At 50.9% G+C, this 12,522-nt stretch overlaps 1 protein-coding gene across 1 annotated transcript in view; it reads left to right on the forward strand.

Moving 5' to 3' along the window:
- The window catches only part of IGSF9B (immunoglobulin superfamily member 9B), a 47,260-nt gene that overhangs the window by 15,758 nt on the left and 18,980 nt on the right, over positions 1 to 12,522 (forward strand). Inside the window, exons 4-12 of the mRNA XM_029957471.1 lie at positions 2,797 to 2,948; positions 3,223 to 3,340; positions 4,655 to 4,796; positions 5,090 to 5,235; positions 7,776 to 7,918; positions 8,240 to 8,380; positions 8,464 to 8,580; positions 8,863 to 9,013; positions 10,079 to 10,190. Of these exons, the coding sequence (XP_029813331.1) occupies positions 2,797 to 2,948; positions 3,223 to 3,340; positions 4,655 to 4,796; positions 5,090 to 5,235; positions 7,776 to 7,918; positions 8,240 to 8,380; positions 8,464 to 8,580; positions 8,863 to 9,013; positions 10,079 to 10,190 (1,222 nt within the window). The remainder of the gene's footprint in view (positions 1 to 2,796; positions 2,949 to 3,222; positions 3,341 to 4,654; positions 4,797 to 5,089; positions 5,236 to 7,775; positions 7,919 to 8,239; positions 8,381 to 8,463; positions 8,581 to 8,862; positions 9,014 to 10,078; positions 10,191 to 12,522) is intronic.

The raw sequence follows: 12,522 nt of genomic DNA on the forward strand, positions 1-12,522 counted from the left end.
ACAGAACAAACACTTTTTAAGGTGAGAGAGTTCTTTCCCTTTTTTCCCCCCCGCTCCTTTCACTCCAAGTTCTGAGGTTCCTTCCAGCATAAATATTTCCATAATGGAAGGAAAGAGTCTGGAGTGCCAGCATTCCATTGCTTCCAAAGTAGAATGTTTAGTGTCAGGCATTTTCTGACAGAGATCACCTTTGGAAAATAAAAGACCAGTGAAAAATTAGAATTACAAATGGTCTCAATCTCCTTCTGTGTTTTCTTAAAGACCAGTTGGGTGGAAACAAACCCAATTATTCCTTTATCACATATAAAATACCCAAAAAGCCCAAGCCAAGTCTTGCTTTAGGTTGGTGAATTACTTGGAGGAGAGGCCAGCCTATTTCTAACCTGCACTATTAATTACAGGGCACTTGTAAAAAAGAATTAAGCCTGGAAATGCAGCTGGCAAGCTAACATCTAATTCTGTAAATAATCGAGAGTCAAACCATTATTTTCCTGAAAACTCGAGATTGTTCAAAGTACTTTCCTGATTAGTACCTAAATAATAAAGTAATTATGTAATTAGTAATTAATTTGTCACTTCAGGACATAATTTAATTTATTATCTTTTCTTTTAAGCTTGACACCAGAGGTAATAGAGGCTGTGGCTGTATTTCCTGGGACAGGCTTGGCAAGAGGGGCTCTGTTGGAGATGAGCACACATTTCAGGGCAGCAAGAGAGGCCTGGAAGCTAGGATTCCAGAATCCCATTATAAGGATTTGGGATGGTTTTTGCCATCACTTTTATTATATTAGATGCTTGATGAGTATTGATGTGCTTGAAGGTGTCCATTGTGTGTGTTTCGGGTGTGATGAAGTATGCTTCTTAATTCACTCAGTATTCAGTCTCCAAGTACCCTCTGTGTGCCCATACTGAGCTAAGGGCTTTGGAAATGATTGAAGAAAGTCGTGTTGCCATGGTCTTGCTTCTAGAAAGTTTTATGTGTTTAAATTTTTGTTGACCTATAGGTGTGTGTATGTATGTGCATTTAATTTATTTGTCCATTCAGCAGATATTTGTTGAGTGCTCTGTTACAAGCCAGGAACTGTGCTAAAGGCCAGGCCTGCAGTGTGATTTACTGAAAAGATCTTTGTTTTCAGGGAGAGTCAGTGATCAGTGCTTTAAAGAAAATAAAATAGTCTAAGGGGGTAGAGAATGTTAGAAGTGCTATCATAGATGGGCACTTAGATGACCACTTAAGGCACAGATGGCATTTTAGCAAAGATTTGCATGAACTAAAGGAGCGAGGTCTGGGTACAGAGAGGGCAGCAAATGCAAAGGTCCTGAGGTCGGACATTTGAGAAAGACAAAGATGGCCAGGGTGGCTAGAGCACAGTGAGGGGGTACATAGTAGCAGATGAGGTTGGCAGACTGAGGGGCAGGCAGAACAAAACCTCAAAGCACTCTGGTTCTCAGGGCAGTGCTGTCTGGAGAGTTGACACCTATCTCAAAGCTTCTCTCTCTCTTTTTTAAAATGTTTATTTTAGTTTTGAGAAAGAGTGCAAGTGGGGGATGGGCAAGGAGAGAGGGGGACAGAGGATCTGAAGCAGGCTCCAGGCTGACAGCCATGAGCCCAACGTGGGGCTTGAACTCACTGAACCATAAGATCATGACCTGAGCTGAAGTTGGACGCTCAACTGTGTGAGCCACCCAGGTACCCCTCAAAGATTCCCATTGATGCCTCAGAGGTTTCTGGAGAGATGATAATGATGATAGCAATGGCAAAATAGCCAACATTTCACATGTGTCTACATTCACAAGATCCCTTTCACAAACTGTGTCTCATGTATTCCTCACCTCAATACTGGAGGGGGCCAGATTTGGGTAAAGCCCAGAAAGGCTGAGTAACTTGCCAGGGTTACCCAACTAGTGTCGGGCTGCATTGTAACTTGGTCTTATCTTTTGGGTACCTTAAGATGAGCTAAAAATGTCCTGCCTTAGCCAGATATTGTGTCCTAGGGGACTAGAGGTCAGCAGTGGGGCCTCTCCTTGTCACTTCAAAAACAGTGAAGGCCCAAAGGTTAAGATTGACCTTATTGCCTCTACAAGCAGCTCAGACTAATGAGACTGAGTCTCTGAACAGCTGATTATCCAAACAGGATGGAATTTTGTTCAAAACTACAATCAATACAGGTGGTAGTATAAGGATAACCTGGCATAATCAGGAGAGAATTAAGAAAGGAGTAGCCTGCAGAGTGGGCTGCCTGTCTTTTTGTCTGGATGCCAGAAAAGGAGGAAGGTAGATCATTTTCTCTGCAGAATCTGGAAGAGTAAGATTTCTTGTCACCAGGGCCTGTGGTCTGTAGTAGGCCTAGATGGAGCTCGGACGGGAGATGCCCCAGAAACACGGGGCCTGGTTGGGCTGGGGTTAAGGAAGTAGGAGTATGAGGGATGATCTTTAGGTAAAGACGGGGAGGTGGGTGATGGAACAGTCAGGAGCTGGTGGCAAGTGTGTACTCTGCACACTGTGAGAGCTATCCTATTTATGTCCTTAGTGCTGAGCATGGTGGCCTTCTTACAGGTGCTCAGCAAACATTTATTTATTGGGAATTAGCCAGGTATAATGGGAGAAGTTTAGAATTTGCACCCAGCCAGACTAACTTTGAGTTTTAGAGGATTTTACCTGGGCCCCCATTCCCTACTTTATCCTAGCACCTCACAGGAGGTTACGTATAAACACGGGGGCCATGGTGCCTGGTGTGGGTGGGCACTGCACTCAGGGCAGCAGCCTGGCTAATTCCACCCTGCCTGTCTCTGCAGCTCCTCCCACCTTTACAGAAACACCCCCCCAGTACATTGAGGCCAAGGAGGGTGGCAGTGTTACCATGACCTGCACAGCTTTTGGGAACCCCAAGCCCATTGTCACCTGGCTGAAGGAGGGGACACTCCTAGGTGCTAGTGGGAAATACCAGGTAAGTGTGGTTCTCTGTTGGGGCTGTTGCACTTCTTCCTTCTTGCTTGCCATTCCTTTGCCTCCTCCCTTTCCATGGTGGTCTCCTGCTTAGTGTGACCAGTAACACTGTACAGCAGGCAGCCTGGTTGGTGTCTGTGGTTGAAGGGAGATGAATGGAGCACCTGGCTCCATATCCCCCTAGTGCATGGACCCAGAGGCCATCTCCGCCTGAAGAGATAGCCCCTGGTGGAGCCCCAATGTGGGTGCTGAGCTCCATCTTTCCTTGGCCCCAGGTGAGTGATGGCAGCCTGACGGTGACATCGGTCAGTAGGGAGGACAGAGGTGCCTACACTTGTCGTGCATACAGCATCCAGGGGGAGGCTGTCCATACCACCCACCTGCTTGTCCAAGGTAAGAGAGATTTCTCTGGCCTCTTCAGGCCCTGGGCCTTTTTCAGGGACTTCTAACCCATCTGAGCTCCAGAGGGGATTGCCCAGGGCATGGCTGGCACAACTGGTGTGGGTGGAGAGATGGGCAGCCCATGAGGAGTAGGGTTGAGCTTCTCCTGAGCATTGTGTAGCTCATAGCCAGAACATTCATGGTGGCGTACTGTGACCATTGCATGGGATGGCAGAAGGCACCATGTTGATAGTTACTCTGTCTGAGTAGTGTCCTGTTGTACTTCCATCTTCCCCAGGGGAGGAGACCTACCTCAGGTTTCCACCCCATTAGTGATGGCATCAATAAGTAAAGATAGGAATTCAATCCAAGCCTCAGACATTTAAATAACACTGAGGGCATTTGGCAAAGCTGGGGTCTGCATGGTGAGCACTTGGAAATGCCAGTCTGCCCTGCCTGGGGCCCTAGAGTACCCCAGAAGGAGTGGCATAGGGGTGGTGGGGTCTCTTTGTACTGAGCCCATCTACCCTCTTTGCCTACTACCCGCGGCCTGCTGAAGGTGGCTGTCTGGGCTGCCAGGGCTGCTGAGACACATGTTCCTTCTGCCTCCTTCTGACTTGGAGTGTTGAGTGGCAGCATGGGCCAGAGGTCCCTCTGTAGTTTGGAGAAGAGCTGCCCGCTCTCAGGAGAGAGCCAGGTGGCAGCTGTGGCCTATCTGGAAAGCCAGCACCAGGGAGTGCTGGGATTTCACTCTCTGTTTACTCTGTTAGCCTCCTGACTCCTCTCTCCAAATCTGTCCTCCTGACCTTTGGCCAATAAGCAGCACAATCCTCTTAACTCCTTCAGAGGAAAGATTATTCCTTGCTCTGGATTGAAAAGAGTGGACTTTGTCTTTCAGGCATGTACCCTGCTCAGGTTCTGCTGGAGAGGATGAGCAGGAAGGGGTGTGCATGTATCTGTGTCCAGAGTGAGATGGCTGGTTTGGGGAGCTTGTGCATGGAGGCAGGGTACAGGTATACACCAAAAAGGGTGTCCTACAGCTGGCTCAAGGGGCTGGGGCATGTTGTGGCCACACCCCAGGACCTTTTGCATCTCTGGGACCTTTAAGGAGAATAAGAATGTTAGCGCTAGCAGAAGCTAGAAGCATCTCTGTGGCAATTGCCCAGGGTTGCCTTGCTCCTTCTTGAACTGGTGCTGCCCCCCAGCTCCCTCCTGGAGTTCAGGACACTGCTTGCTGAAGCCTCTCAGAGCTTCTTGGGAGGCCCCAATGCTGCTGTGCTCCCCCTCTCATACCAGGTAAGGTTATGTCTATTTCCTATTCCCCAGGGCCTCCCTTCATCGTTTCCCCTCCTGAGAACATCACTGTCAACATATCCCAGGATGCTCTGCTCACCTGCCGGGCAGAGGCATATCCCGGCAACCTCACCTACACCTGGTATTGGCAGGATGAGAACGTCTACTTCCAGAAGTGAGCATGCTGCCCTGCCCTCTCAGTGGGGTCCCCAGTCACCAGGCCTCCCCGGGGGCAAAGCTTTTGAACAGGGGCTGCTGCGGGCTGCTCTTGGGCTCTAGGAGCTTGCAGAGGGGTGGTTGAGTCTGTCCCTCATGCAAGGCCAATGTCTACACAGAGTGGCCTGGATATGGGCCAGGAATGTGAGGAGGTTCTGGCTCTCCTTGACACAGAGGAGAACTCGCTGCTTTGCTCTGCTGTCTCATGGAAGACCCTCTTTCCCCACCCCTCATCTCCTTGTGTGTTTGTAGCGACCTGAAGTTGAGAGTGCGGATCCTGATTGATGGGACCCTGATCATCTTCCGGGTGAAGCCTGAGGATGCGGGGAAATACACCTGTGTTCCTAGCAACAGCCTGGGGCGCTCCCCTTCTGCCTCAGCATACTTAACTGTGCAGTGTGAGTAGGGGTGAAGGAGAGCCACATGTGATGGGGGTTCCAGAAGGTCCAAGCCACATTAGTCAGATGGAGGCTGGAGGAGAGACTGAGTGTCATATGAGGGAATGTGGGCAGAGGAATGACAGGAAGCAGGGATAGCCCGACATGAGGCCAAGACCTGGGCTGGTCAGTCGAGGTAAAAAGTACTTGTTGGGCATCCTCGATGGGCCAGGCATTGCTACATGTGTTAGCTGATACATTCTATCAGTCAGTAAGCTTAGGTTGGATTCAAGGATCAGTAGACCTTTTGAGCAGTTGTCTTTGCATTGAATGCTAGCCAACACGTCTTTCTGGACCTTGAACGAGGTGTTCTCTGGTGCTTTTTTTCTCAGGTATATGAGGGAGTGTAGGTCAAGCTGAAGTAGGGTTAAATTTCCTGAATGGAGCGAGGGGGACAGAACCCTCTTCTGGGGTGACTTGATTTATTCTGCAACACCTGACTCCCTCTTGGCTTTCTTCTCACTCTTCTCTAGGGCTGCCAGAGATCCAAATGGATGAGCTCCCCCTCATGCCAGAACAATCGAGGTCTTGTGTGCAAGAGCAATAATTCAGTTTGCTAATCTTGAATCCGTCAGTATAGTCAGTGCTTTCCCACCCCCTGGCAAGCTGATCAATGTGAGAAAGGGAGAGAAGGATGAGTAATGAGGATTAATTTCTTCCTTTTGATTTGTGGACGGTCCTGTCACTCAGACAACAAAGGCCCTGAGTGGTTACTGTATGGTCTATCTATCACTTGAGGATTGGTGTGGGAGAACTGCTCACCCTCCAGGGCCTGCTGTGGCCGGGTGATAAGTTCAACAGCCGAGAGATGCCCCAGTCAGCATGTGAGAACAAGCAGAAGGACAGTTGGTGGAACCCAGGAGGTGGGGCTCATCTCGGAAGCCACTCCACCCAGCTCGGTGTTTGCGTTTGTCTACTGCTGAGTGGGTGCTGTCGTGTTGGAGCCAAGCTGGACCTTTGAGCCCCGTCTAGCTTTTCACCTCACATGCTTATTGTTTCTTTCTCCATGCAGTGCTTTTGCTTGTGGGGACAAAGGCATCATTTTCCCACTTCCATTTTCGTCAACTTGAAAGGGCTTTCAGCATGCTGTATGATGAGTCCTGAGGTTTTAAGGGCTATGAGGCCCTAGAAATGCTATGTGATGTGACCCAGAACATCAAGAATGTCCCACCCTGACCTGCAGTAGGAAAAAGCATTGTAAAAAGAAGCTATTTAAACATGACTTACCATGTCCCCCGAGCTGTGCTAGGGGGAGGAGCTAAGGGCAGGGAAGAGTTCACTTGGAGTAGCATCTTGTCTGGCTGTGTCACTTGAGCAAGAACATGGCAGGGGCAGAGAGAAAGAGCCAGCAGGGGTTGTCTTGGGAAGGATGATGAATGTAACCAAAAGTAAGGCCCCCATCCGTGAAGCTGTGGGCCATTTCTGTGCCCAGAGGGTGTGCAGTTTCCACGTCTCTCCCCAGTGCCATCACCCACTCCTGCTTGTCCCTTTTTACCTCCTTCTTGCCTTCAGAGGGAATCCGGGGGGTGAGATTTTTCAGGTGGGTGAGGCAAGGATCTTTATTTCTGTTAAAAAGCAGTGTTCAGAGTATTTCCCATTCATAAACCCTTTGAAAATCTTGGAGGAAAAAAAAAAAACTCTACATACAAAAGTAGGAAGCTATGTCTAAATATATAACTCGGCCTGGTATTTATGTAATGCTGTTCTCTGAAGAGCTCCAAATACTTAAAAGATACCAGCTCATTCATCCTCACTTGCCTCATTGGAAGTTCTGGATCTTTCTCCTGGTAGCCCTCAGGGGAAATTGGGGAGAATCAAAAGGTGATGAGTCACCCACATCACAGGATGTGCCGCTCTTGCTGCTCTCCTGAGAACCTTTCATCCATTCTCTGGCCAAGGCTGATTTTGTATTCCAGCTGCACAGAGGGGAAACTGAGGCCCAGAGGGGCTAGACAGCTAGCAGAATGGAGAGGAGAGAAAGAACCACCAGTGGTCATGCTTGCGCACGTAGAACGTAGAGCTGATATTCCACTTTTGGGTTAAGATGTGGAGTGAGAGCTGCTTGGTGTCCAAGAGACACCAAGTGTCTGCAGTTCAGTCCACATGTAGGAGCATTTGAGGAGTGTAATGGATTCAGGCAGGCAAGAACATGACTTTGGGTGCCTCCAGATATTTGAAACAGAAGTTCTTAATAATGGTAGACTGGACAGACAGAAAGCAGCCTGCAGCCCACACTGCACTGAGGCAGCCTGATGTGGTCTCTGGGCTTTGTCCGTCTTGTTCCTCGTGGCAGTCCTGGCACCTGGCACTGTTGTGAGCACTGAGAACACAGGCAGTGTTACTGAATGGATGGATGGATGTGAATGGCAATTCCTTGGAGTAGGAGTGTCTATATGAGACCCCAGGGGTTTATGTGGTGGCTTGGACCCCTGCCCAGATCTCTCACTCTTTGACTGCACTCCTGCCTTTCTTCTCTCCCACCCCACGCTACCCCTCTGCAGACCCAGCCCGTGTCCTCAACATGCCCCCTGTCATCTATGTGCCCGTGGGAATTCACGGCTATATCCGATGCCCTGTGGATGCAGAGCCGCCGGCCACCGTGGTCAAGTGGAACAAGGATGGCCGCCCCCTGCAGGTTGAGAAGGTGCTAGAGAAATGCATGTGGGGTTACAGTGAGGCATCCTTCTGATGCTGAGATGCTGCCTCTGAGGGTCTGGTTCCCTGCCAGGATTCCTTTAGTCTCCACCAAAACACTCTGGGAAAGCAAAGAACTGCTTCCTATGGAGGGGGTGGGGAGGATCTATACTCTGGTAGAGTTTTTGCCATTCTCCCAGGGCAACCCCTTACCCCACACTAGCTGATACTGTGCTCAGGCCTGCCGACTCAGGTCTGGCCTGGTGGGGGCTGGGACCGAGCATCTGGCCCCTGACCATTGCTCCCTGTTCTGCTGTCTGTGCTCTGGCAGAACCTGGGTTGGACCTTGATGGAGGATGGCTCTATTCGGATTGAGGAGGCCACAGAGGAGGCTCTTGGCACTTACACCTGTGTGCCTTACAACACTTTGGGGACCATGGGCCAGTCTGCTCCCGCACGGCTTGTCCTGAAGGTGAGGCCGAGGGCTGAGAGCAGCCTCCATGGGAGTGGGCAGCTGAAATGCTTGACTTCATGGCTTTGCTGTGCTCTCCCTAGGACCCCCCGTATTTTACGGTGCTACCAGGCTGGGAGTATAGGCAGGAGGCTGGACGGGAGCTGCTTATCCCCTGCGCTGCTGCAGGGGACCCTTTCCCTGTCATCACATGGAGAAAGGTACCTTTGGGTTCTGGAGCTCCTGGGAAGGGTGCTAGAGGTACAAGACCTGGTAGTGGCTCTGTTGTGACCTGGCCAGGTGCTGAGCAGTGGGCCTCACTTCTAGAGTGATGGGTGCTCTGGAGGAGGGGCAGTCGGGGGTGCGGGCTGATGTTTGGGTACTGTCTGCTCCTCCTGTTCTGAGACCTCTGATGTGTTGGTGGCTTCTCTTCTTCCATGCTGACCGGCTTCTCCCCTGCTGACCTGCTCTTGCCTTTCTCTTTGCCCCCTTGTTTGGCCAAGGTAGGGAAGCCCAGCAGAAGCAAGCACAATGCCCTGCCCAGCGGGAGTCTCCAGTTTCGAGCCCTGAGTAAGGAGGACCACGGGGAGTGGGAGTGCATCGCCACCAACGTGGTCACCAGCATCACTGCCAGTACCCACCTGACCGTCATTGGTACGGGGGCTGTGGGCAGGAGGGCTGTGGTCTGGGCACCGGGCATTGTCTACCATTTCTGGGCATCTTTCTTGAGTCGAGGAGCCCGCCATGTGTAGCCCTCGCCCTCTGTAAACTCTGCACAAGGGAAGGTGACATGGGGCCTCTCCTGGGGAGAGTACCCATTTTTCTGGCAAAATGTACCCAGCAACATCCCACCACAGAAATGAAGCACGTGTATGGGCAGTAGCGACTGTGTCTAGGCCTAGAAGGGGAGCTGGAAGAATGGAATGAGGGGGATCTGGGAGGGGACCAGTGTGCTGAGCTCTACCAGCTGGCCCTGGCCTGAAGGTTACTGGTGTTCTCATTTCCTGGGGGACCAGGGGTTATGTTTCCACTTCTGCCTGAGGTGTGTGTCCCTAAGACCTCAGCTTGTAGCCTGCCCCTCTGGGAACTGACAGCTAGTCATAACAATGGCCAACACTGAGCGTTTACCACCAGTTTTAGGCTCTGTCCCAGTTGGTGCTCTATCATGTATAACCTATGAGGTGAGAGCTGATATTTCTCCAGTGTACATCCATTGAAACCAAGGCTGGCATGGATCACACACCTTGCCGAGCATCACATTGCTGATAACTGCTGGGCCCCGGACTCAAACAAAAGCAGAAGTTCTCAACAATTGGGTTGTGCCGCCTCTCATTTTGATGTTTGGGTGGAATATGGCTATCTCTCATGAGGCCAGAGAGATACAGGAGAGGGGCTCTTTGGCTTGGCCTGTGACCTTGAGGGAGAGTGTTTCTGTATTTGCAAGGTGAGCACAGGACTTTGGCCTGGGGTGACGAAGGTTCTGGTTTCCCTTTGGCCATGTTCCTGATGTTCATGTCATATCTTGCTAGGACTCGATGGCACAGTGGGATGGCTTTCCTTCTATAGTCCTGCCGCTCAGGGCATCAGCTCCTCAGCATCCCTCGCCTCTGAGCACTCCACTTGGGGCACTGCATTTTGCTACTACACAGTGCCACTGTGGATGCCCAGCTCACTGGGCCCAGTTCATTTCAGTCTGAGAGCACTCCACTTGGTCTCCAGGCACCAGCCCCCATGCCCCGGGCAGTGTCCGGGTCCAGGTCTCCATGACAACTGCCAACGTGTCCTGGGAGCCAGGCTATGATGGAGGATTCGAGCAGACATTCTCAGTTTGGTACGGACCTCTGTGAGTCACCCCCGCATGCTTTGCTCTCTGCTTCTCCTTCCCCCAACCCCCGACTTCAGGCAGTCCCTGGGGCGGGTGGATGTGATGAGAAAGATACGGTTCTTTGCCTGCTAGACCTCCAGGCATTGAGGTGTGTTGACATAGTGACTAGGTCTTGTGGGGGATGGGCACGTCTGTGACGGATTTGGGGCATTCTGCATTCCCAGCCTGGAAGGTTTGGATGCCAATTTAGGCTGTTGCCTGGATTGACCATCACCCTCTGCTACTCTCTCCTCAGCTTATCTCACTATCCCTTTTTGTGTCCTTGGTTCATGCTTCTTTTAGGTTCCTCTGTCCTCTGGAGTCTGGAAGAGACTCCTAATCTTCAAGGGCATTGAGAAACAGCCCAGCTGGAAGCATAGAATCTAATTTTTATTCTCTCGCTTTCCCAGTAGAAACCGATGTGAAGTGGTGCTTGCCTTCTGGCCTTGTCTTTAGCATCTTCATTTTCTCTAGGACCCTGTGTCTCTATTGTGTTTATATCTCTGCTATTAATTTGGCCAGATGTAGTGATTTGAGATCTTTGACTAAACCTTGGGGTAGGTAAGGGATCTTAAAGATGCATATGTCAATCAGGCTGAGGTCAGGAGGCACAGAAAAGGTGGAGAGAAGGGCTGTAGCAGACCTCCTTCCCATCACCCAGGGTTTTTCTCCCCCACATTCCTATCCTGAGCCAAGAACTGGCCATCTGCAGCATGGGACATCCTTGAGTGGGAAGGATGAGCCCTCTCACTTCCTCCTTTTCAGTCCTGCCTTATCTGGGTATATATTCCCAGCCAGGCTTGACCAGGGCCTAGGAAGGAGGAAACATCCCTGCAGAGGGCATTCAGGGACAGCTTTTGATACACTTTTCAACAGCAAGGGGGCTTAAGAGGAAGCTGCCCTCTTTCCCATCATGGTGTTTTGGTGGGTATGTCCTGAATATTCTAGATGTTTTGGGTTCTGGATAGGCAAATGACCTAGATGGTGAGTGTGGGGAACTCTCTGAGCTGCATCCAGAACATCCTACACCCCTTAATCTTTCTTCCTCCCAAGGCAAGGTGGGGCATGGGGAGGGGCTCCTGACAACCCTGCCAGGTGACTGCTGCAAGAATCATGGTACTGCCAGGTGGCTGTGTGTCCAGGGAAGGGCCTTTGGCATGGCCAAGCCATCTTTGGGGACATCCGAGTGGCAGGTCTGGGAGTAGATTGGGGTTTCCCTCACTGCTTGCAGTCCTGCTCCACGCTGCTGCTCATCTGCACCGCTCTATCACACTTTGCTCACTTGCTTTGGTGCCTGGGGCGGTGGGGTGGGGGCGGGTGGGAAGGGTGGTTGCAAAGTTTGGGGAGGGTTCCTTCCCTTCTGTCATTCTGATTGCCTCTGACTCTCCCTGTACTGACTCAGACATTTGGCACTGACTTCTTTTTGCTGTGCTTTTTGCTGCCTCAGCTCAAACTCCTAAGCATTCATGGTAGTGAGCGTTTAAATCTAGAGGGAACCCGGTGGGTGTGCGTCCACTAAGTTGTAGCTCAGGGAGAAATCTACCCAGGGTCTCAGTCCTATAGGATAATGTCTCCTCCCTGTGGTGATGCCAGGGCACTGCACCTATAAACAGCAGGGTTGGAGAGTTAGGTGGGTGGTGTAGAACAAAGGCTAATCTTCACCCCTAGTTCCAGGATCCTCCACACACAGTGACCTTGCCCTTGATTGTGAATTCTGACCGCTAAGGCCTTAAGGATCCTGGTCCTCACTGTGGGGATACCCCTGGCTATTTTTGTCATAATACCCTAGACTTCCTCAAATGACTCAAACCTTGTTGGATGGGAGTGAGCCCTCTGGGTTAGTTTATCTCCCACTTTTGGCTTCCCTGGGGGGTGGACAGCTGAGGTCACCTGAATCCCTTCCCTAGTCCTGCCATTGCTGAATTGCTCATCCTCACTTCCCCATGTTGGTACCTGCCTTGTTCCTAGTGTCCTTATTCTCCTAAGGTAGATCCACTCTTCAGGCTGTGACCAGGGTGAGATCCTCCCAGAATGCAATTGGTAGATTGGCCAGTATCTTGAGCATCACTTATATCTAAGGGTTCCTTTTAGTAGAGGCAGTGCCAGTGGTAGCTGGTGACCAGCATTGATGATTGGCACGGCCAAAATTGGATAGGTCATCCCACCTTGGTTATTTCCTCTTTCTATCCTAAAGCCAGGGTAGGCCAGGTCTGCCCATCACTACCTCTTTGAGGACCTTGCATGCACCCTCATGTCTCCAGTGTAACCCACCCCACCTCCTTGTCCCCGATCCTCTCTC

The sequence above is a fragment of the Suricata suricatta genome, chromosome 11 (assembly GCF_006229205.1).
Source record: "Suricata suricatta isolate VVHF042 chromosome 11, meerkat_22Aug2017_6uvM2_HiC, whole genome shotgun sequence".
Lineage (NCBI taxonomy): Eukaryota > Metazoa > Chordata > Mammalia > Carnivora > Herpestidae > Suricata > Suricata suricatta.